Source organism: Triturus cristatus, chromosome 5_1 (genome assembly GCF_964204655.1).
Source record: "Triturus cristatus chromosome 5_1, aTriCri1.1, whole genome shotgun sequence".
In the NCBI taxonomy this organism is placed as follows: domain Eukaryota; kingdom Metazoa; phylum Chordata; class Amphibia; order Caudata; family Salamandridae; genus Triturus; species Triturus cristatus.
This window is the reverse complement of record NC_140587.1, coordinates 472,753,919-472,778,381: the sequence shown is the minus strand read 5'-3', so window position 1 is coordinate 472,778,381 and position 24,463 is coordinate 472,753,919. Positions and strand designations below refer to the sequence as shown.

General features: G+C 45.5%; 1 protein-coding gene across 1 annotated transcript in view; it reads left to right on the top strand.

Moving 5' to 3' along the window:
* Positions 1-24,463, top strand: part of DECR1 (2,4-dienoyl-CoA reductase 1) — a 224,030-nt gene that overhangs the window by 87,798 nt on the left and 111,769 nt on the right. The window contains exon 3 of the mRNA XM_085605309.1: positions 2,725-2,782. Coding sequence (XP_085461435.1) covers positions 2,725-2,782 — 58 coding nt within the window. The remainder of the gene's footprint in view (positions 1-2,724; positions 2,783-24,463) is intronic.

Genomic DNA, 24,463 nt, shown 5'->3' with positions numbered 1-24,463 from the left:
TATAGTAGAACGCTGAATCATCCATCGCTTTGGTCGCAGAGGATTATATAAGAATTTCTAAAAGGACTGTTCAGAGTGTTTCCTCCTGTTAAGCAACCATCCATTCCGTGGCAGCTTAATGTAGTGTTGTCAGGTCTCATGAAGCCTCTGTTCGAACCGATTCACAGGGCTGACTTACAATTCGTCTCATGGAAAGTGGCATTATTACTCGCCCTCACTTCCGCCAGGAGAGTCAGTGAGATACAGGCATTCTCGGTCTCTGAACCATTTCTTCAATTTAAATCAGATGGAGTCATTCTCAGGACAAATCCAAAATTGATCCCCAAAGTCCCTACGGTGTTCCATCTCAATGAACTCATTGTATTACCTACATATTTCAAGAATCTATCCTCAGTGGCAGAGAAATCGCTCCACACTTTGGACATCAGAAGATGTCTCAAATTTTATATTGACAAGACAAAATCATTTCGGAAAACAGACCAGTTGCTTATTGCCTTTGCGGGGCCCAGGAAAGGCTTAGCTTTATCAAGATCTTCCATTTCAAGATGGATAGCCTCGGCCATCACTCTGTCATGAGAAGGCAGGAAAGCCTTTGCGCGCTAGAGTTTGCGCACATTCCGCAAGAAAGATGGCAGCGTCGGCCGCATTGTTCGCGGGAGTATCACTTCCAGACATTTGCAGAGCGGCGACATGGACAAATAGACACACGTTTACCAGACATTATTGTCTTTACACCGCAGTTGGACAAGCAGTTCTACGGCACCTGTTTCACTAAGGTTCGTTCTCTCTCTCTCTCTCTCTCTCTCTCTCTCTCTCTCTCTCTCTCTCTCTCTCTCTCTCTCTCTCTCTCTCTCTCTCTCTCTCTCTCTCTCTCTCTCTCTCTCTCTCTGTGTATGTACATGTGTGTGTATTTATTTTGATTTGATTGTCTGTTATATCTTGTTTCATGTTATATTAACATGGTGATAAGCATTTATATGCACAACTTTTGTTTTGGAGCAGCATAACTCATTACGATGTCTAATAGGAGACAGAGTCCTACACAGAAAGAAAAAGGGGGTCTATCCTTCCAACGCTGCTTCAGTTATTTACTGCTGACTATTCTGATACAAAGCATGTGAATCTATGAAAGATTCAATACTGGAGAAAAAACTAGTTACTTACCTGTACACTATGGTTCTCCAGTATTGATATCTTTCATAGATCCACATGCGGCCCGCCCGCCTCCCCGTTGTTTAGCGGATAGACCACTTTTTATCTCTAGATTCATTCCTGGCTCACTCTATGGGCTGGTTGGAAATCTGAGGTATGGTGGCTCTGCTGGGGATTGTGATCTCAGGGCTGGCAGCTGATTGGTTGGTGTTTTGACCAAATAATAATGGTGATATGTTACCAAACTATATACTTCCCTATGGGTTTTTCTATGCAGTTTTTCTCGACGGGGAAGATACAAAGCATGTGAATCTATGAAAGATATCAATACTGGAGAACCATAGTGTACAGGTAAGTAACTAGTTTTTTCCTCAGACACCAAACAGGACTTTCCCACCTGTTCCCAATCAAACATTATATCTTATTAAATGTAATAACGTAGCCCAATGTTATCCTACGGTAGAAGTAGGCCTTGCAATATAGGAAAAACTAATTTGAACGTTTTTCCCTCCCAGGACATGTAAACTAAAAAGTACATGCCCACATTTTTAAGTACAACACACCCTGCCTTATAGGCTATTTAGGGTGTACCCTAGGGGTGATTTATTTGCATTAAAAAGAAAGGGTTAAGCCTGGCAGAAGTCTTATTTTGCCAAGGTGAAATGGCAGTTTACAACTGAACACACAGCCTGCAATTGCAGGTCTGGGACATGTTTAAAAGGCTATTTAAATGGGTGGCACAATGAATGCTGCATGTCAACTAGTAGCATGTAATTAACAGGCCCTGGGTACATGTAGTATCATTTTGTTAGGGACTTACAAATACATGAAATGTGCAATCAGGAGCTACCAGTTTTACCATGTTTAAGGAAGAGAGTGCAAGCACTTTACCACTGCTAACCAGTGTTGAAGTCCACAAAGTCCTAAACGCCAACAAAAATGGGTTCAGAAAACATGAAAGTGAATGCGAAGGTTTTGAGGCTGACCCTGCGGGGTGGGTCAAGTCCCACAATTTGGCACAAAACATGTTGAGCTTTTGAATGAATCTAGTGCCCATTATTCCCCCTACTGGTACACAGATTATCTTAATCTTGCCATGGGTATTAAAGATTTGGTATTTAGGCAGCCCATAGCCAGTTTTAATCACCTTTCCAATCTTCCACACCCCCTCCAGAATGTAGTGATGGGCATCGCTCCACTGTCTGGCTGACACCTGACAGAGTGATTACAAGATCTCTGGCAAATAGCCCCTGTTGGTGCCAACTGGGTATTGTAGGATCCGCCCAGCGAGTAGCACAGCCTGAAGTTGAAGTATTTCACTTTGGTGGGTGTGCGCCAGTGCATCCTATGTAGGACGCCCTTTTTGACCTTGTAAGATTCCATTGGCATCAGTGTAATCTTGGTGGGTCAAAGGAACAGGCCACCTTAATTGTTTTTGGGTAGTAGGTGGCCCTGTAAGGAAATGGTTTAACCCCCCTAAATTCCCCATTTTCTAATTCATGAAAAGGTTCAATTAAATTGTTGTAGAAATTAAATTTATGATTAGATAAAATGTCATCTATTTTCTTTCAGGAATATTGATGTTTTGAAACAAACAGCAAACGAAATTTCTGCAGAAACTGGAAATAAGGTACGTTGGGGTTATTTGTGTGATTATGTTTTGCATGTCATGCATTTCCAAACTGATTGTATACCAAGTTTAAGAGAGTGGGTGAAGATTTTAGCTGCTAATTTAAAGGATGACAGAAAGTGCATTGAGCACAATTTACCAATTGTTAAACACATTTAATTCAATTCAAGCAAGCTTTATTCGGAGACATTATTACAACTATAAAAGTGTCATACAATGTAAATAGTTAGAACGTGCAATTCATAAAATACAAAAATCAAGACTAAAACGAAAATGATATTAAAAACGGTGACAAAATACAATGAGGAGGCCAAATGGTTAAGACAAGCTGGACCTGCGAGCCTGGACGGCAGGTTTTAAAAATGCCCGTTCATCGTTTGCTAATAACAATAAAAATCAAAAAGCAGGACTGCATTGACCAACATTTTGACAATTCTTTTTTAAAATCGGAATTAAAGAGTCTTATATCTTACATAGCTTTTACAAAAAAAGCTAAAATGAAGCATCGATTGATCCGATACATTGTCACAGGTACTGGGCGAAACATCTAAATTCTGTACAAAGTCCTGGGGGAAGCAAATCAAATATTTCATTGTGTCCGATCTGAAGTGGAATCAGAGAGAGCATTCCCAGAGACTGCGTGCACCCCAGATGTGGTCAGTCGAACAATGGGACTCACTCAGACTTAAGTAAGTCACATTCAGCTTCCCCTCCATTTCCCTTAGCATCGTAATTCCTCATAGTTATAGTGCTTGTGGCACATTCTTTTTATCTACCCTAGTGCAAGATAGGGGGTCAGTAAACGCAGAATTCATGCCAATTTTACAATATTCTGCCTTCATATTTGCCAGCTATGTGATAAGTAACCCGCTATCCAAGGAAAGACAATCCATTATAATATCACTAGATAGGGCGGCCTCTGAGTTCCTCCAGATTGCAAGACTGGCCGAACCCTAATCCGATCTACTAGGTTCGAAAGGCCAAGTTCTTTGTGGCCTATGAGATGCGAGGCTGATATAGGGACAGACAGTAGGTTCCTAACTAGTGTGTTCTCTAAGCGCTGAATGGCCTTACAATTAGAAATGCCCCAAACCTCTGCACCATACATAGCAATGGGTAGACATTCTGATTTATATATTTGCAAAGAGGTGCAAGAGAGTCACAGCTCCCCCCGCTGATTGAGGGAGGCTACATAAAAGCCAATTTCCCATGAAGAATTTTATGCAATGGTGTACAATGTTAGCAGACCATGACCCTCAAGCCAAGAAAATCACACCCAAGATACGAGAAAGTGCTAGTGCTACTCAAACGCTGAGAGCCAATGGTCATGTTTGAGAGAGGTTTGCTCCTGGGGCTGCAAGACATAATATGGGACTTTGTGAATATAGTCTGCAGATCGAATGAGGCCATAAAATGTATGACAGCATTCACTAACTGATGCAGTGCCCAAGGGGTGCATGCCATGAGCACTGCGTCATCAGCGCAAAGAAGTGCAGGCAGTGGCTTACCCTTTATTATCGTAACATCGGGTGTGGAGCATGCTAGAAACAGAGGAAACTTATTAATATAAAGAATAAATAAAAGGAGAGCCAGCACACACAACTGCCTTACTCCGATGTATGACCTTATCTCCAGATACCTCACCCTGTGTACTGATACTGACCCTTTCCTTCCTGTACTTGTAAATATTCCAAAAAGTGGACTAGTGCTACGTCCAACCCTCAATCGATGAGATGAGAGACCTATAAATGCTAAGTAGAGGGAGGATTATTTGGCAACTGTATATTTTCCCAGGACCAGGTTTAGGTTGAGACACTGTTCAACAGTTCCCACTTTACGACTGAACGCATACTGACCGGGGTATAACACGGACTCATCTCTCACCCACTCTCTGAACCTATTATAGATTACTCTTTCCAGGATTTGTCCGTAATATCGATTAACAAAATCGGTCGATAACCAGGGAGTGATTGATTCCCTTTTTTAACAAGCATTGGAAATGCAATAGGTCTCGTAATTGTTTGAGTTGGAGCTATTAGTTTTGTAAATGCCAATTTTTTTACATATGCAATAGATATGCCCTCCCCACCTTAATAAAATAAAGTAGTATTAACATAGTTATAAATTACAAATACCCTTGTAATAAGACTATCAAATCCTGACTGGCACAGTTTGAAGTTATTAAAATTTCTTCGTAGCATATAGCACGGGACACCAAAATCTTGACATATTAAAACATATGTTGTTCTGTTTTACTTATTAAATATGCTTTAGTTGTTGTTAATAGTCGAATATTTGTATCCAATGCATATAGTGCTGATATGCCAAGCGATCAGCCTCAAAGCATGTACACGCTGCACAGCTTTGCTAAAATTCCAATGCTGTGCAGCATGAACAAAAGGGGGAGCAATAATCGCCCCCTGAAGTGCATAGACTCTCAGTTCATTTCCAAGCTCTGTATGTGCAGTATACACTGTGGCACGCTGTCAGAGTTGCTTGTGGCAAAGCACAGGCTAGAGAGCAGAACCAGGCCTTTGTTTCCATTTCTTTTAATGACTTGGAAATTCAATAAAAGCATTTTCTCATGAACGTTGGCACAGTCCGCTTCTAAAGGATCCGGACTATGTTTCCGTTTTAATTATTCAAACAATTTGTTTTCTTTTATTTATTCAAACAATGCCTTGGTGAAGGGATTGGGAGCCATCTGGTATGGGGGCTGTGGAGAGCAATCCACGCAAGAGTGAGCAGCAACCAGGGAGGGGGAAGGGGCGGAACAAAATGGAGGATTCTTGAGAGCGTGGGAGTTTAACACATAAGGATTGATGGGGAGGAGCGGGAGAAGCAACATGCAGTAACTCATATTTTACAAACCAACCACTAGGCAGATAAGCGCCAGTCTGCTCCTCATTGCCTTGTGAACCACTTTAACGACGTGTTTATGCTCTCAATATACATTTCATTATTAAGAAACCCCTGCGGCTACCAGGAGCAACCCCCAAAAGAAGCATGAGTCCGCGGTCTCTCCATGGTCAGTGACTGGCTACCGCCCTCCCCCTATGTCCACACCACCCCCGGACACAGCACCCTGGACGTGGTATCTTTGGAAGGCGGGAGGTCGAGAGACCCCCCGGCCGTATTTATTAAGTACAAAAACAATAAATTTTAAATTTGCATGATAAACAATTATACAAAAATTCAGCAGGACATTAGATACATTATTGTCAACAGGTGTGAGTGACTATCCTTAACAAAGACTCTAATACAGATTGTTTCCTAACCGAGTCTAACATCCTCCTCTGCATTTTTGTATACTAACATTTCTGGGCCATATGGCAAGGTCGCTAACCGGTGTCAGGTCCTACTAGCTGCGCCTCCCCTACAGGTGTGCGCATGCGCAGCCGGGCCCGGTAATTACCCGGTCCACGCCGTGAACTCCATTTACCCACTGAAGGAGGGCCCTTACTCTGCGCCATCCGGTGACGTCATGAGTATGCGCGCGCGGGGTGGCTACCAGCCTAAGGAAAGCGTGACTCCCCAACCCGCGCCCCTTTGAAGCACCAGTTACCTTGCCCCTGAAGTTCTAGGAGGAGCCAATGGCCCCTCCCCCTGGGCGGGCACCTCCGTAGGATGATGCCCGCCCCCTCAGACCTTCAAATAGTTGCTCACCGGTCATGACCTTACCGCATGCCCCCATACCTAATAAATACGACGACCTATGGGAGAAAATTCTAAAGGACAACTACACTGACTAAAATCACACGTCATGTATAACACCATAAAGCTACAAGGGAAAGAAAAGGCCTAAACACGACTGCATCAGTTACACATAATACAGTATCATTCACTACCTAGGGAGAACAAGGCCTACAAGAAAGCATAGTCAAAACATAACTGCACAATACCATATTGATCACTACAATGGGAGAAAAAGTCCTAAAAGAAAACCTCATCAGAAACTAACATCTCATAACAGTTTCACGCGCCCAATGCCCGCTAGTTGGACTAGCAACGCATCAACCACGTACTCCAGGGATGGTGGGTGGGGAAAATTTACCGCCCTGCGCGCCAGGGCACGTCCGATGTGGGGGAGCGTCCAGGGAACAAGGGGGTCACCTGGGCGCTCCCCGCCGCTTTAACCCCCCAGAGGCCCCCCCCCTCCCCTCCGACCCGGATGTCGATTAACGTCATCCGGGTCACGTAGGTAGCCAATCGGTGGTAGGGCGCGCCCCCAGTGAACACGCCCCACCACCGAGAAGTCCGGGGGAGGTCGCCGCACTGCCATGCAGGCGGAGGGGCCAAGGGCCCCCCCTTTCCATTCTAGCGTTTATGGTGAGGGGTGGCCATGCTGTACTATTACCACCTGTGTCCCCAAGATAGGCTGCGACCCTGAGCAGGCATGTAGTGTTCAGTGGGCACAAAACAAGGTAAAGGAAAATGAAGATTGCGGACCCAATGCAAGACTACAAGTTTCCTTCATTTGTGGGTTCAAACAAGCACTCTTTAGGTGGTAAAAAATATAAAGTAAATTCTTGAAGTATAGTCAAAGCAGCTAAATTAATTAAAAAAAATAAATATCAGCACATATCTATTTGTTCTAGAGTTCAAATTAACCCCACCTAGAGCGCGGCTTCAAAGCAACAGTAGGAGTGGAGGGGTGAAGAGATACACATTAAGGAAACCACATGAAATTCATGCCAACATAAACTAGTTATGATTTCTAAATCTAAAGGTTCACTGAACTTGGTTATGTAGAGACTCGTGCCCGGATATCCGCAAGCTCTTTCACAACCTTGAATAAGAAAACAATTCCTGCCCTTTGTGCTTGTTCTTTCGTCTGCGCAAGGGACAAAGTCCAAGCGAATATTTCCACACTGACAAACTCAGGAAGTGAAATGCTGTCGCAGTGCTTGTCACCCGGAAGCAATTGTGAAACCGACAACTTGAACGAGACTATTATGAAAGACACCAATAAATGACCCACATGTTAACTGCTAACCCACAGCAATGTTTTACCCATTTATTCATGGCATCTTTTTAAGTACGTGAAAAAAATATATTTAGCGTATAAACAATCGGGTAGAAAGGCTAGTATCTTGCAACAAATTGGACATCTACACAACCAGAAAGGTTGATCACCATGGATACGCCTTTTTTTTTTTTTTTACAGTAGACGCGTCAAATAAGAATTCAACATTCTCTTTAATGAATATTAATGAGCAGATAGGTTTAAAAAGCAAATGATTTCTGAAAAGCATGCAGATAGGAACTGTAACTTCCCTCGCTGGGAATGGGGTCATGCTAGCTTAATCTCGTTTAAGGTGGAAATAATTTCAAACATTTTGAGATCGAAGAGCAAAATATACATAATATGGTCTGGTACTTACCCATGTCCCCTACTTTAACTACTGACCCTGTGGTCATGGATGACATTTCCCTCCCCTTCAGTGTAACACTTGTGAGACCACACAGATAGTTTTACTTTTTGGATTAGGTTGGAGTAACCCGCCCCCTGTATTTATTAACATTAACAAAACAAATTTAAAAACATTATATACAGAAACTTTACGCAGAAAGTACAGATACATTTTGATAATCGGATATTCCACGGCTAACCTTAACACAGTCTAATACACAAGACACTCCTGCCATAAATCTATCAATACATGTTATTTACTTTCTGCGTGTCCCATCTAGAGCCTACGGCAAAGTCAATGACTGGCAGCTCCCCCGGTCCCCGTGTACTAATAAGGTTGCGCAGGGGGTTACAGCTTATCGGATGGATACTTTCCCCCGGGCCCCCCCTACGCCCTGTGCCTTACACTCCATTACGTGGGGGCTGCAGACTTCTGCATAGTGGCGCCTTAATGCGCGTGCGGGGGTGGCCCCAGGCCCACTGGGCAGGATGACTCCCCCAGCCCCCGCACCCAGACAGCCTACCTACTGGCTGTCACTACCCCCTGGAGTTATATGGTGCTGACCGTTGAGGACCGAAGACTATGCTTACCAATCATGACCTTACCCCCACAGGCCAGCGTAGTTGCCCGACTACCTGGTCTCCCCCTCACCCCCTAGGAAGGTCATGCACTGCGCCTTACGCTCTGCACCCAAGCTAGGATGTCCTCTATGAAAGCCTTATTCCCTTTATGTGAGAGGTGCACCCCGTCCAGAAGAAAAAATTGTTCCCTCTTGATGTATCCGTGTCCTATGGACCCTAGTCTAGGGGGCCTAATTAGTTTAGCAAATTCGTTGTTGATCCGCTTTACCGCGTAATTCAACGCTCTCACTGACTCACCCCCCGCCCCTCCAGTGTGACCTGGGAATCATGTGTGACCATGCTATTATCGACTGAGGACACTGCCTTGCTAGCCACTCAACTTCTGTCAGGAGATCCTCGACCAGCACACTCCTGCCTAAATGGGCCAAGTCGTTACCCCCCAAGTGCAGGATCCAGATTGCTGGTGGTCCCGTACTTGGTTTCAAAGCTCGGTTCACCAACTCCCTGAATTGACCTACGCACAAACCACCCTGACCGAAAAAGGATACGTTTATCCCTAGCTGAGTGGCCCTAGTCTTGGTAGCTCCTGAAAAGAAATTCTTCAAACGTCGAACATATGAGTGCCCCATCATCCACACATGTTGATCCTCCTGGTGCGAAGAGTGAACTTGCGCCACCATGTTTGCTGTTTGTCCGTAACTCGGCGCCCGCCGTACTACTGCTTACTCTTGCGTTCTGTGAGTGCGAAAGAGTCCAGACTTCTCTCCTGAGTCACAGGATGAAGAAACTGCAACTGACGATGAAACAAAAAGAGGGGGGGTAAGTGCCTTGCCACGCTGGCATAAAACACACAAAATTCCACGAAACTGCATCTAGCACCTGTCAGTTAGCGACACTGTGACACCCCCTTTCCCTGAGTAACAGGGAGACAAAGGGGGAAAACCCCCTTGTGCACCTAATAGTTGGACAGTCGCACCGTACTAGAGCATGTGCACCCGCACATATCTCTTGAAACAATTAGAGGACCACATACCGATCCTTTTGAGACGCTCGTCCCCCAGCCCCCTTGCTGCTGCCTCAGTGGCTGCTCCTATCCTAAACGAATGAGTCCCGAAATCGGCAGGGTCTAGCCCGGCATTCTTCAACACTAGGAGCATGACTTTCCTGAACTGAAATGCCGTGAGTGGTGTCCCGTCCCCATGTATCAGGAGAGGCCCTCCCTGAGTGCGTGCCTGTTGGGCCATAAAGACCTCAAGCCTGTAAACCGGGCAGCATTGTGTGTTCCATGCTCTGTGTAATACTATGCTCTCACCCTTACCTTCTTGATCGGTTTTTGATTTCCGGATGAAAATCAGCACTGAATCCTTCTTGATGCTAACATGTCCCGTTTGCAGGCCCCCCAGCCAATCTTCCTTATTCCTGGCGACTAGCTCGCCTACCCTAAAAGCACCGTAAAATGTAATGCAGAATGCAGCTTGAAACAAAATGACTTCGTCTGTGGAAGTGCAAACCCGCTGCAGCGACCCCAATAACTTCTTAAGTGTTTCGAAACCTATGGGTCGTCTGACATCCGGCTGTCCTCCCTGCAAGCGTTGCCACCCTTTCAGCGCCTGGTGTACTATGAAATTCTTTGTGGGGTCCCCCTTTCCTTTCATTTTTGCCAAAAATGATATGGCTGAGATATGCCTTCTCGCCCCTGCAACCGTGTGCCCCTGCTCCTTCATGTACACCAGGTATTCAACTACTAATTCATGGTCCTGCCATTTGTGCTCCCACTGTTCCCCCAAGAACAAGCAAAAAGACCCAAACGCCCCTTCGTAGGCACTCCTGGTTCTGGATGCTAGGCTCGCTGCCACGAGGTTCGATACTCGGGGGCACCAAGCTGCCAGAGATGTTCTGGGAAAGGTGATGGGTGCACTGCTGCCTCTGGAATATGCGACCTGAAAGCCTGCATTTTAAAACGAGACAGTGCGTCAGCCGCGTGGTTCAGAATACCTGGCACGTGTTCAGCTTTAAAAAGGACATTCAATTTCATGCTCTGCAACACAATCTCTTTCAACAACCGCAGTATCATGCTACACTTGGCTGTTTGGCTATTCACGCAGTCTACTACTGCCATGTTGTCGGACCAGAATATCACAGACTGATTCTTTAAAACCTCTGCCCACACAATCAGTGCCACTAGAATTGGAGAAAGCTCTAGGAAACTTATGTTGGTGGTGATTCCAGATTCCCTCCACCAGTCTGGCCAACGCTGAGCTACCCATTCGCGCCCCAGGATGGCCCCGAAACCCTCGCTACCTGCAGCGTAGGTCATGATGCCCAACTCTGGGCTGGACTTAGGTGGGCTGGGCCACACCACTTTCCCATTAAAATCGCGCATAAATGTCTTTTCCAAATCAACATGTCCTGCCTCACTTCGCCGGACAGCCTGGTGTGGTGATGCTTTTCCCTGAGGCCTGACATGGCATACGCTATAGCGCGAGAGAAAGGGCGTGCCATTGGGATTATGCGTAGTGCAAAATTCAATTGCCCCACCACCTGCTGTAGCTGGTGCAATGTAACCTTCTCTTTTCTGAGGCAGTGCTGCAGAGCCGCCCCGAAATCCTTGACTTTGTCAGTGGGCAACCTCGAGACTCCTTGGACAGAATCTAATTCAATTCCCAAGAATTTGATTGTTGTGCTTGGGCGCACTGTTTTGCCAGGTGCCAAAGGCACACCAAACTCCTGCATCAACGTACAGAATTTTGACAATGTTGACCTGCATTCCCCCGATTGTGGCGCCCCAGAAACAGAAAATCGTCCAGGTAGTGCAGCACCCAGCGATGCCCTGACTCCCGTCTGAATTCCCATTCCAAAAACGAGCTAAATTTCTCAAATAAGGAGCAGGACACTGAGCAACCCATTGGCATGCATTTGTCGACATAATACTTCCCCTGGAACTGGAAACCCAGTAAGTGAAAATCTGCGGGGTGCACCGGCAGCAATCTAAATGCCGACTCAATGTCAGCCTTTGCCAGCAAAGCCCCCTGCCCCAAAGACCTAAGCATGTCTACCGCTTGGTCAAAAGATGCATATTTAACGCTACAGAGTGTGTCAGAGATGGCATCGTTCACTGAACTCCCCCTTGGTGCAGAAAGATTGTGAATCATCCTGTATTCGCCTGGCGCTTTCTTAGGTACTACCCCTAGAGGGTAACACACAAAATCCTTCATTGGGACGTTATCAAAGGGGCCGGCCACCCTACCCAGGCTCACTTCCTTAAGGATTTTTGCTGTTGCTATCCCTACATTGGACCTCACTGACAGCTGGTTCCGGCAGTGCGCCACCCCATTGTAACCCAAGGCTGGTATCCTGAAACCCTCTACAAACCCCTCCCTGATCGTCCTGGCTGCCTCGTGGCAATTGTAAGACTCCAACCAAGGTATCATAGTGCTAATGTTAATAGGAGAAATAGCCTTCCCTAGTAGTAGGTTGCTATTCTTGCTTCTTTCCCCCCCTGCCTCTGGACTTTTTGTGACACCTGGACTCTGGGTGGGATGCATTACCACAGTAACCACAGGAATGTTTGAACCTACATATGCCTGGAGCTCTACTGCAGGTCCGTTTGTTAAAGTCAAAACAGACGCCTTTTTTTCCATTGCTCCCTGCCTTTCCTGTGAACCCCCTGTGTTACCGGCAGGGCCTGTCTTAAAGGGCTGAGATCGCACTGCGTCAGGCACCTGCCCCCGCCGAGTCTCAACTGTGCCCTGCACCAAATGTCTCAGATGAATAAACATGTCTGTCTGGCTCCATCTTAGGGTTGGATCCTGTGCTTTTGCCCTTCTAAATTCCTTGTCAAACTCCTTCCACCCATCCCCACCCTGTGTGGCATGGGCAACTGTGATCCTGTTCTGAAAACACGCCATTTCAGACCCAACCTCTGGGAAACGCTCTAATAGGACGGCCATGAATATAGTGAAACCCTGTATCCAATTGGCCAAGTTCTCTTCAACTCTGTATTTCAGGAATATATTGGACCATTCCTTGTAGTGTGTCCATTCTTTGTTCCTTTTCGCCTCTTCCCTGTCTGCCTCATCAATCAAGAGTGAAAACATGCTAACGTACTCCCCTCTCCAGATCCTTTCCTTAGTCTCCTTCGACAAATGCCGCCCCAACTGCTACCTCCCGGAGCGCAGCTCCCCCAAACCTAGCGGAGGTAGTGTTGCCCTTGTACCTGCTGGTGCTGCTGCATCAGCCGTCTTGCCCGCGTCTGTGTTCTTTGCATCGCCGCTTATCTCCCGGACACCTTCGCCACCGGGGGCTGGTGCTGCGGGAACGGGCGCTGCCCCCCCTGCCAGTACTGCCGGCACCTCGCCACCGGGGACCGGTGCTGGGGTAACGGGTTCTACGCCCTCTGCCGGTACTGCCGGCACCTCGCCTGGCCTCCTCTTTGCTAGTTCAGCCATCAATTTCTTTGCCCTTTCAATGGCATCCCCCCGCCCGTTGTCGCCCCTGCGGCGTGAGACCAGTTCCCTACCGTCTCCAGCCAGGGGAGGACTACCGCTAAATTGGCGGCTATGTCGGGTTCAGGTGGATTTGCTCCGCCCGCCCCCCCACCGGGAGGATAGTGGGTTCAACAATGGGTCCTGCTGGCACAGCATCCCCTGGGCCCGGCGTGTCCACTGGTGGGACTGGGTCACCTGCGCCCCCTTCACCCTGGGGGCTTGTTGCGGGTGCAGGCTCACGTCATGGCGGGACTGCTGCCCCTTTCCCACCTGGCTTGCGCCTGTACCTCTTTGGCGGTGGCGGGGAGTAGTGTCTTGGTGGTACAATAGGCCGCCTACCCCTCCCCTCTGGGACCTCAGGACCTTCCACCTTATCCTGCAACCTGTTGAGAGTCTGCCCCATGACCTGGACTTGCTGCATTAAAGCCTCCAGGAGGGCGTCCGTGCGCGATCGCTTCTCGTGCCGCCAGACCAGAGGGGCCATTGCTAACAGGTGTAAAAAACTTAAATGGGACCTGCCTGTTTGGGTGGCCGTAAACCCCCCAGCAGTTGACTGTGTCACCCCTTACCTGTGGAAGCAGCAGCCACAAACCAACCGTTGCACCCATGCAACCAGAGCCACGACTTACTGGCTAATCCAGTAAGCTCAGGTGAGCCGCCCGCTCAAACCCTCTGTGACTCCCAGAAGCAATGAGATGCTGGCTAGCCGGTGCCGCCCAAACGTGTCCCCTCAAATCACCACCAGTGAATTCGTTGGACCTTGGTACCGTCTTGTCGTTCACGTAATGCTGGAGCTGTGGAAACACAAATAAACCAGTTGCGCTGCGCGAAGTCCTAGCTAGTTCGCAGACAAACCCTACAGCCCACTGTACACACTCAGTAACAGTGTCTTGGAACTGAAAGGAGGGACTAATGCCTGCTGCCCCCCCCTTTCACACTGGGAAACCAGGGGACTGAGAATGACTTTCAGAGGAAATACTATTGCCTACACCTTTGAGTGAGCACGCAGTAACAGTCCAAGATCAGATACTAGCCACCTTACCCCTTTAATACACAGTAGCAGTGCACAATCACAGAAACCCCACTCTTAAATGCCACCACCTTACAGCGGAAATACCAGTCCCGACACCATAGACTAAGCCTTCAGCAACAGGGATTGCACACCTCCCCTTTTAGAATCACTGAGAAATGAAACTGCAGCGTGCGAGTGTAAGAGTCTCAGACTTTGACCATTAGGGCACCGTGGCTGTATTGTCCCTGCTTTTGCACCAAACTTAAGACATCTTCCTGATCAGAATCAATGGGAATTGAACCTGCAACCTTGAGAGTAAGAGTCTCAGACCTTAACCATTAGGCCACATTCACTCCGATCCTCTTAAAATGGAGGCCCAGTCCAAAACCCTACGATGCTTTGAAAGAGATCTAACTGAACAGAATCAATGCCAATTAAACCTGCAACCTTGAGAGTTCGAGTCCCAGACCTCTCGCAGCGCTGCCTCAACGAACCCCCTCCCGCGAAACCGCCGCACTTACCGCCGTATAAATGTTCTGCAACAGCTGACGACAGGGGCTCCTGTTCGATGCCGATGCTCCCGCTGTAACCGACGCTGCTTGGAGACCACTCTCTGCCAAACCCAGAGCTCCGCTTTCAAAGATCCGCGCACAAAGGGAAATCAGTCACGGCGCGCAGGTTCCACAGACGCCTCTCCCAATCTTCGTGATCTTCGTTGTACCGCGACGATCTTCCTTCTTCCACGCACGCAAAAAACCTGTAAATACAAAAAGAAAGAAAGGTTACGGGCCCGCAGCCGGCCCGGGGACCCTATCTGTGGGGAGCAAGAACAAGAGACTGTTCTGCTCCTCACCACCTCTTTTTAAAGAGGGCGCCCAGGCCGACCGGCTGAGACCGGTCAGCCTGGACGCAAGCGGGACATTTCTGCGCCAGAAGCACTGGAGTGCTTCCCGTGCACAAACAACCTATTACCCTATTGGTTGTGGCGGGGGAGGAGTGCCGCGTCACTTGCTGTCAGAGCTGCGGACTCGGGAGCTGGGGAACAGGGTTTGAGCCTCGGCATCAGCTTACCATTTTATAATTATTAGCAAATCACATAATGGTCTTGCAATTTAAATTAAAAATAAATAAATGAACAGCGATCTCTGAGGGGTGGTCAATGGGTGGGGGAATGAGGGACAAATAAAACAAAGTCGACATCCAAAAGTTTTTTTGAAAAAAGGCTAAAGCAAGCCCAATCCACTTAAAAGAAAGCCCAAAACCGACCACACATATTACCAAAAGAAGCCCAACTGACGGTCAACATCCAGGATTGCAAACAAATGGCTAAAAATAATACAAGCAGGAGGCGTCAGTAACACAACTGTCATTAAGAGGCGATGGGAGGAAGAATGCTATATTTAAATGTAAGCAGCTTGGGCGCTAAAGCTGAACACAGACCAACAGTAACAAAGCAGGAAAGCAAGAAAAAAATAGTTCCTCAAAGAACAGATAAAGAACCATAGAGGAATGAGACCGTACTAAGTCCCTGCTCTGTGGGAGGAACAGAAGAGAGAAAGGAGGGACAAAGAGGCAAGACCGACCACTAGCAAGCATGGATTTTTAAAGGACACTGACATCGACAAATGAAAAGCAATTGCAAGAAAGAAGTTGGCCTAGAAGCCCACAGACCGATTACAGCGGGTCTCGAAGAGACAGCACATGTGCTGTCTAGCTCAACCTAAAAATGGGCACAACATTAGATGTACCCCACCTATCAGTTAGAGGAGAGTCCTTCGAGACCCAGCGCCTTGCCATCGACGCTTTGATTGGTGGCTTCCTCAACTTCGATCAGCATTGTCTGAAATTGTGAGACAAGACAAAGGTCTATAGAAAAAGTGTTGGAGGTTAATGGTGCAGCATATATTTTACTAAAGCGCTCCTGCCTCATCTCACTAGCAATGTGGCACGAGATGGGATTAAGGGGCCTACTTTTACGTTTCAACACAGATATAGTAAGCCAAAAATATGTACTTCTGTTCTTCTGTGATGGTTGCACTAACATATCCCATTGACTAACAAATGCCTCCTGCCACCGTTTGGTCGTGGCCTTTTTATATTGTTTACGTTAGAGGGGCACCAGTACACGGTCCCTTGGTTTAGAAGCCAAGGCTTAACACCGTGCCCTATTTGCAGCTGAACATTCAGTGTTAAGCCATCCTGAAAAATTTGTCGTGGAGCATAGAGGCTTTAGAAGGGCCTTCCTAATACTAATGCATAGAGTAGTGAAGGCCTCCACCACTTGACAGACATTAGTCTCTTCAGTTAGTTACTACGCCAACGTCTCCAGATGTGCCCTAATTATGGTGATAAAAAAACTGAGCTGGTTCTTGCAGTCTCCACACCAACCTTAAATTGTCAGATGAAGGCTGTAAGTCGCGGGCTCCTGTGTCCATCCTAAACCTTTCCTTGGAAGGAAGAGATAACATTATCTCAATGGGATTGTGGTCGCTATAGCTGGATGGGACCACTGTGCCATGGATATGTAGGTCCTCTAGGCTACGAGTGACAAACATGTAATCTATTTATAAAAAAGCTGCCTCTACCCCGAAAGGTGGGTACTTCACATTCAGTCGGGCCTACAGCTGGTAGTGCGTTAACCCAATCAAGGGGGGTAAGAAATGAGACTAGTTCTGCACTGCAGGGACAGACTATATCATAGCCCTTGATAAAGTTAAGTCAAACCGGTATTTTGATCTTTGCCCAGAGACCGGCCACATTACAACTTAATATATTTATTGGCAGGGCTCCCCTATCCATAGGAGTAGTCCCAGAACTGGAAGTAAAGGGATGTGTTACAGGGTCAACATTGTGTGTATTTAAGTGATGCAGCACAGGCATCCTGGGCCGCTGCCCTTCTGAATGTCCCCAAGGATCGTAGTGGCAGGGTGCATTGTAAGTAAATCCATATTAATAGATGGCTGCTGTGTCTGCGATGGGTCACCATGGTGTCAATGTATATTCTCCAAGCCTCTAAGTGAAAAGAACATATTTGTGCAGGGAACACTAAGAGACTGGTCTGGACCACCACAGAAGTCTGGAAAGGGGATAGAAGGCTTGTAAAAATAACCAAGGGGGTCGCATGAACAGCTTGGCTTCAGTTAAACTTAAATTCCTTTACTCTCAATATGTTCTGTACGAAGGCAGGTCTCCAGAAATTTATAACAATGCACTCCCCTGGTATATTTGTCTTTGACTGACCAAGCCAGCCCACCCTCCTCGCCATTATAGTCACATTATTATGGTCACATACATTAAAATGTTTGTGCTTGGAAACTCAATGAGCAACCTTGTTCTGAAGCTGATCACATGACGCCTGCTGACCAGCTGTGAGAGGGGGATCCCCAGCCAAGATTAGAACATATGGACAAGCTGTTGGGGGGAAGATTCAAAGTATCTTGACAAGGAGCAAGAGCAGAATTGCTGGTAACCTGAGAAGAAGAGTGTAGGGGTGTCAGACAGGGGCGAACTGAGGTAAGTTGGGCGCTGGTACTTGAAGCTCTAGGTTTCACAAAGCCCAAGCGCCCTCCCAGTTGAAATCTACACTGGTCCTCGGTTATCCAGACTAGTCACGCAAGGGCTGTTACCCACAGTCTGCGAGTTATGTGCAGTGAGTTTTGCAGGTGTGTTGTATCATGACTGAATGGACCACTTCCCTTGTTTGCCGTGGAATCAGTACTTACATGGTTAAAAGTGAAAGCCATAAGACCCTCTATCCAGACCAGTCGCTCTGTCAGAGGTTTAATTTTCTCTGCAGGGATTCTACTGAGTTTCTCACCAAAATCATCCAATGTAAGGGGTTCGCTAGCATAATGGCACATGTCTGGCTTGCAGAAGACTGTGTTGCTGACTGCGATAGAGTTTGGCCCCTGGAAAGCAGCTGACCTCTATTTGATGGACAAGGGAGAGGCTGCTTCCGCTTTGCAGCAACAGTCCTCCCTGGTAATCTTTCCATCTTAACCGCTAGGCTTGGGGCAGACTAAGAATTAGGGGATTACCAAACTCGTACTCAGCCGCAGTGGTGACAATTATATCAACACAAGAGCCACAGGGGCGAGCATTCCCAGGCGGTGAGCCTGCCCTGCCTACTGAGGGCCAAAAAGCGTTAATCTTGGCAACGGAATTATGAGACGGCAATAGTCCATGCTCCAGAGATAGCCTGTGTTCTACAAGTTCTATTTCATTAGCAATATTCCCAACAGCCCTCTCGAGCATACTGTCAATGCAAACAGAAGGGCGTGTTCAGTAAATACTCCTGATAGCTTTGCGCTTCCCCATGATTGCAAACTGTAGGAATGGAAAAAAGTTAAAATCTCACCTTGGGTGTTCAGGCACAACACAATCCACTAAATCCACTTCCTGCAAGATTAAAGGGGGGTGGCCCGGCCCAGCCTCCTCAGTGCGCAGATGGACCTGCCCTTGGCCCGGGCACACACGATCACGTCCCACTCTGTGGGAGTGTTACAGCCCTTAAGAGGGACTTCTGGACAAATGAGAAGCTGCTTGGCCACCTCCTGGCGGGAGATTGCACTGCTGGATTCTGGAAGCAGTAGTCCCCACATCTCAGCAAGCAACAGATACTGGCGCTTAAATGATATTGAGCGCTATGTTCACCGTATAGGCTAGTGTAGTGTGTTCCGATTGAGATGCAAGTTTGGAGTGGAAAAAGCATATACAGTTCGAAATATATTTTTATTATTCATTAAAATCCTTGTTCAGTGGTGAAGGTAGATTTTGTAAATATGTTGGAAAGATACTTTTGTAAAAGAAGACCTTCTTTGTGATGCCTGGAAGCTTTAGCAATAATTAATTTCTCTCTGCTGACCCTCCCTTCTGTGGTCATGCCTATACTATATATACTTCTTCTTTATTCGGTTTTACAGCATAGAAAAACCATAAAAGCAACATATCAGTTAAAAACATATTCTCACAATGTTACAGAATTACTGTAATTAAAGGGAAAAAGGGCAATTCCATACTAAGATTTGTCGTCACTGTCTGTACATTAGATAAAAAGAAAGTCATCCAATTCACAGATAAGACTTTTCACAAATTTGTTCTATGTTTAAAAATACATTTTAAAAAATTGACGACATAATAGCAGATACATTCAGAATCTAGAAACTGGAGTCGTAACATAGCCGGGCGACAACGCCTAAGGCCCCAGAATTTCAACAGAGGTAATAACCAGAGTTTGCGATGACCATGATAAAATTTACAGAACAGGACAGTGTGTATAGTCGTCTGTTCTGATATTTCATCGCAGGGGCATGGCGAAAGGATTGGGTCCCAACTGTTTCTTACAGGAAAGGCGACTAATCGGTGGAAAAGATTTAACCTGAATCTCGTCAAAAGAAGTCTCTCAAACACTTTGAGGTCAAGTGTCAGATAGGGCTGGATTAGCAGGGTGGTCTGAACCGCAATTGCATGTTGGGCAGAAGCTTTCATTGCTTCATTTGTGAGCCTTAAAATTTCTAAATGGCTCCATGCCCTAGCTTTCAGATCCTTCCTTGAAATCTCACAGATTGTCTCAGGTGATATATAGTAAGACTCTAACCCTAAATCAGTTAGAAAGTTTCGCACATAGAGGAGCCAACTGATTTTCACTGAGTGATCTAGTAACATACATTCCATCATGATTTGTTTGGTTAATAGGTTATTTTCAGAGATCCATATTCGTCGCCAAAGAAGGAGTGGTTGAATTTTTACCAGGTCCCCTAAATACGGGATCCCCAGTTCCATATGACATGCTAATATGGAAGAGCGTTTGGGTGCCGCTAAAAGGAACCTTAGAAACGTGTTTTCTGCCACCTGCAGGGCACTTAGGTCAGCGTGCCCCCATACTCCCGCCCCATATAGGTCTATTGCCTGGCGTTTAGCACTATAGATTTTTAACAGTTCTACCGGGGACCTTTTACCCAGCCTTTGGGAGAAACTTATAAGTGCAGCAATGGCTCTCATGAAAGAATGTTTTCGTGCCTCAACTGCGGCTTTCCAATTCAACTTATCATCCATCATGATGCCTAAATAGGGATAATGGGCCGTAACTTCAAGTTTTTGTTTACTAAGAAATATATCTTTGACCCGTTTTTTCCCTATGCCTGCTGCCATTACATATGTCTTTTTTATGTTTATATGTAAATCAAGGCTACCCATAAAGTCTGCATACCTGTCCAGAGCCTTCTGTAATTCGCGTGGGGTACGAGCCAGTATCACGGCATCGTCCGCGTAGAGCAGAGCGGGGATTGGACGTTTTTTTACCTGCGGACATGCCTATACTAGTCGTGACCAGGACTTTCTGCCTTTAGATAACCAAATTGCTTCTGGGAGCAGGCTGAGAGTAGTAATCATAAGCCACTTATCTGGAAGGTGGCAATTGGGAGTGCACTGGAAAAAGTGGCAACAGAAGTAGCCAAAGCTGATGCCTATCTTTTAACATATTTATGTTAAACTGAGGTTTAGTGAGAAGGATGCATTTGAATAGAGGTCCCCTCATAGACCTCCGCCTCGGCTCCCTGTTGGGTATAACCAGCTTCTAGAACAGTTGGGGTTCATGGGGTTATTTTCTAAGAGCAAGGCCTAGGTGGAGTTAAGGAGTCCTGGACAGAGAAGTCAGGAACTTGCTATTATCAACACATGTTTCTGGGATAGTCTGTAGAAAGTGAACGAGGAATTACTTTGAATTACTGCAAAAGTGGAATCTTTGGTTTGTGGGAATCCTGTAGGGGTGGAAGAGAGGTTGTCAGCAATTGCTGGTTAATGCACAAGATAAACAAGGTTTCCCGCCACCAGCTGAACCCGACTGAACCTAGTGTAAACGTTTAAGGAAGTTTCTGTCTAGACCTGCTTGTTAAGGAGACTCAGGGGTGTCCTGCTCCATCCACTAGGAGCAAGAGACTGGAAGTGCTTTCAAAGGGTCTGATGGTTGGCCCATTATTTGATCAGCCTTTTCTGTTCTCAGAGATACAAAAGGCCAGGGGTTGGACTCCATCTTATTTGTAGGAACCATCTACCCTGCTGAGAATGCACTGAATTAAACCCTTTGGGTGATGTTGCTGAAGAGAGAGCTACCCCTGAAAGCTGAGGGAGAAACCCGGACTGTTGTTAACTCCATCTACAAGAAAGATATTTTAATTTCTTGAACTTTAGAGAAGCGAGAAAAAGGTGTCAAAACTTCCTGAGAAAAAGACGCAAGATAAGTAGTTATGAATTTCCAGTTTGTCACTTGCTCTGCCGTTTCAAGCAAAGTTCAAGGCTACCCTGGGACCACCGAAAAGGAAGTATCTGACTTTGTGCCGCCCTCGTCCGCTACAAAATCTTTCCTTGCCCCACTGGAGATTTCTGGTAATCAAAAAAGTTACTCCAAACTTGGGATTGGGACATGATGGCAAAGTCACCTCAGCAGCGAAGCAATTTTGTTGGCTACAGAATTCAACTTTATCTCTGTTGGAGCTGTTGGTGCTAGCAAGAGATCAGTCTTGGTGTAACTGAGTTGGATGGACCCTCCCTGGCATCAGCATCCTCGTTGAAGAGTTTTACTTCCATTAAAAAAAAGTTCAAGTCCCAACAAACTATTTTTGACTTGTGCAACCCACATGACTTACCCAACCGACAGTCCATGCAGTTAGCCTGAAATCGCCACTAGAACCGGGTCAGCTGTAACCTTGGACTTCGATTGGTAGTTTGTTCTTAATTAGTGTGTATTTTTACTTTAAGATGTTAAAAATTCATATCTCTTGGTCAATTAATCTGATTTTTACCATTTGTGTCTTATTTTGGGAATGAACTGTTTCCATATTTTACTAACTTGCTTTCAGAATTGTATTGCATGGTTTTCTGTCTGTAATATTGTTGCTTAAATATAAATACCTGTGGAAAAAAGAAAAGCTTGTGCAAAAAAGGAAAAAAAACTTATACAAACATAATTTTGAAATAACCATGTACATAAATAATAACGAAAATTAGTATTTAATATAAATTGAATATAATACAAAAGAAAACCACAAATGTAATGGGAAGGGCGCTCAGACAGTTACACAGACTACAACCAAATTATGAACATTGACAAGTGTAAACTGAACAAACAGTGGCAGAGAAAAAAACATACAAATACAACAATTGACCCAATACACAATATAGCAATAGTGTCCTCTCTTAATTAGGCCACGTTTTTTATGCGTCGACGGCGTTTTGACCCAAGATTGCTTTAAGGGTCATCTTCAGGACAGAAGACTTCAAGAGTGAGAGCGACCACTTTTTGTTCTCGATAGATTTCCATCATGTACACATCGTCGGCCCCCATTTCCGGGACTCAAACCTTTGACAGGACGCGGCACACAGGGATTTTGAATAATTGAATTACCAACCCTGCTTGTGACTTTGTGACCTGATTGCGGGGTACATCTACACCCTGATCTTCCCTTTTAACTTGGCAACCGGAGTCTATTTAGTTTTATTCGAATACAAATTATTCAGTTGGATTCTGGTTCGGCATACCTACAGTTGTAGGATTTCCCTTCGAATTTTGCCAATTTGGCCCTACACAGGATGAGTGGCACCGCCTCCTTGTGTACATGACGGAAATCTATTGAGAACAAAAAGTGGTCGCTCTCACTCTTGAAGTCTTCTGTCCTGAAGATGACCTTGGGTCTAAACGCCGTAGACGCATACAAAACGTGGCCTAATTAAGAGAGGACACTATTGCTATATTGTGTATTGTGTCAAATATTGTATTTGTATGTTTTTTCCCTGCCACTGCTTTTTCAGTTTACGCTTGTCAATGTTCATAATTTGGTTGTTGTCTGTGTAACTGTCTGAGCGCCCTTCACATTACTATTGTGGTTTTCTTTTGTATTATATTCAATTCATATTAAATACTATTTTTGTGATTATGTACATGGTTATTTCAAAATTATGTTAGCATAAGCTTTTTTTCCTTTTTTGCACAATCTTTTCTTTTTTCCACATTAATTGGTTTATAGTTTATTTTAGCTCTCGAACCACTGCTTGGGACATAGTTGATACTACCCCAGGTTCTTGTTCTAGGGTTTCCCTTGTTGTTTGTAAACCTAAATATAGATGCCTAGCACACATTTCTGTAGGAAATGTCTGCTGCTTATGTAGTGGCGATCAGGGATTGAGCAAGGTTTTCTCATTAAAACTGTGTTTTATACTAACAGGTTATTGCATTTTAAGCTGACTGGCTTCCCTCTCCCAAATTAATGATCGAATTTCTTACACTTGATAGTCTGCAACCAAACTAGCAGAGTCTAAAGAAAAATGATGCCCCCCCCTGCACTTCATTATTTGACAGTTTTAGCTTTTTTGCTTTTTGCGAATTAAGTTCCGCTCCAGATTTACATACCAAAGAAGAACTTTAAAGGAGCAGGATGTACAAAGGCTAATGCCCCATGGTCACAGGAACGTTAATTATCCAATAACATCATCAGATTTTCGCTTGCAGAAGGTATATCAAAGTAGCATATGTGTCTTTGAGAAAACTTGTAGCCTCATATAGATGATCTTTGCCTAAAGGAACGCTACGCAAACCGAATCCAAGCGTAAACTGTACAACAACAAAACATTGGTTGATATCCTCTCAGCCTACCTCAGACTTGCTATCCCGACACAAAAAGTAAAAGACCTGTGTGTAATGTTTTTCTCCGATTTTTCCGCCATGTCCCTCACGCAACCCCTTGTATAATTTGTCATAGCAGCTTTCCACAAAAATCCATGCTGCAGAAGATCCTAATATTCCTGCAGAGGAAGAACAAGTGCAACAGGAACACACTTCTTAATAAAACACCATTGGATCCGTTGGCGTTCATGATGAATTTCTGGGTTTACCATGAAAATTAAATTATACATAATTTACCACTTTCACAAGTCGTGTATTTTAATCCTGATTCTCAAACAATATGGATATTTTCAAATGTTTTGTAGGGAGTATCCACTAAGCAAATATTGGAGCTTTACTCTTGTCAAAGGTAGAAATTTGTTTTCAGTGTAGTACAGGGGAGAAAGCACCACCCAAACTGTTAAAGGTCTAGACGAAAATATTTTTCAATGGAAGTATATTTTTACACATGGTAAAACAAAATAAAAACGAACGGGTGCAATTTCACTTCAGCCTGACATTTCCATATGTT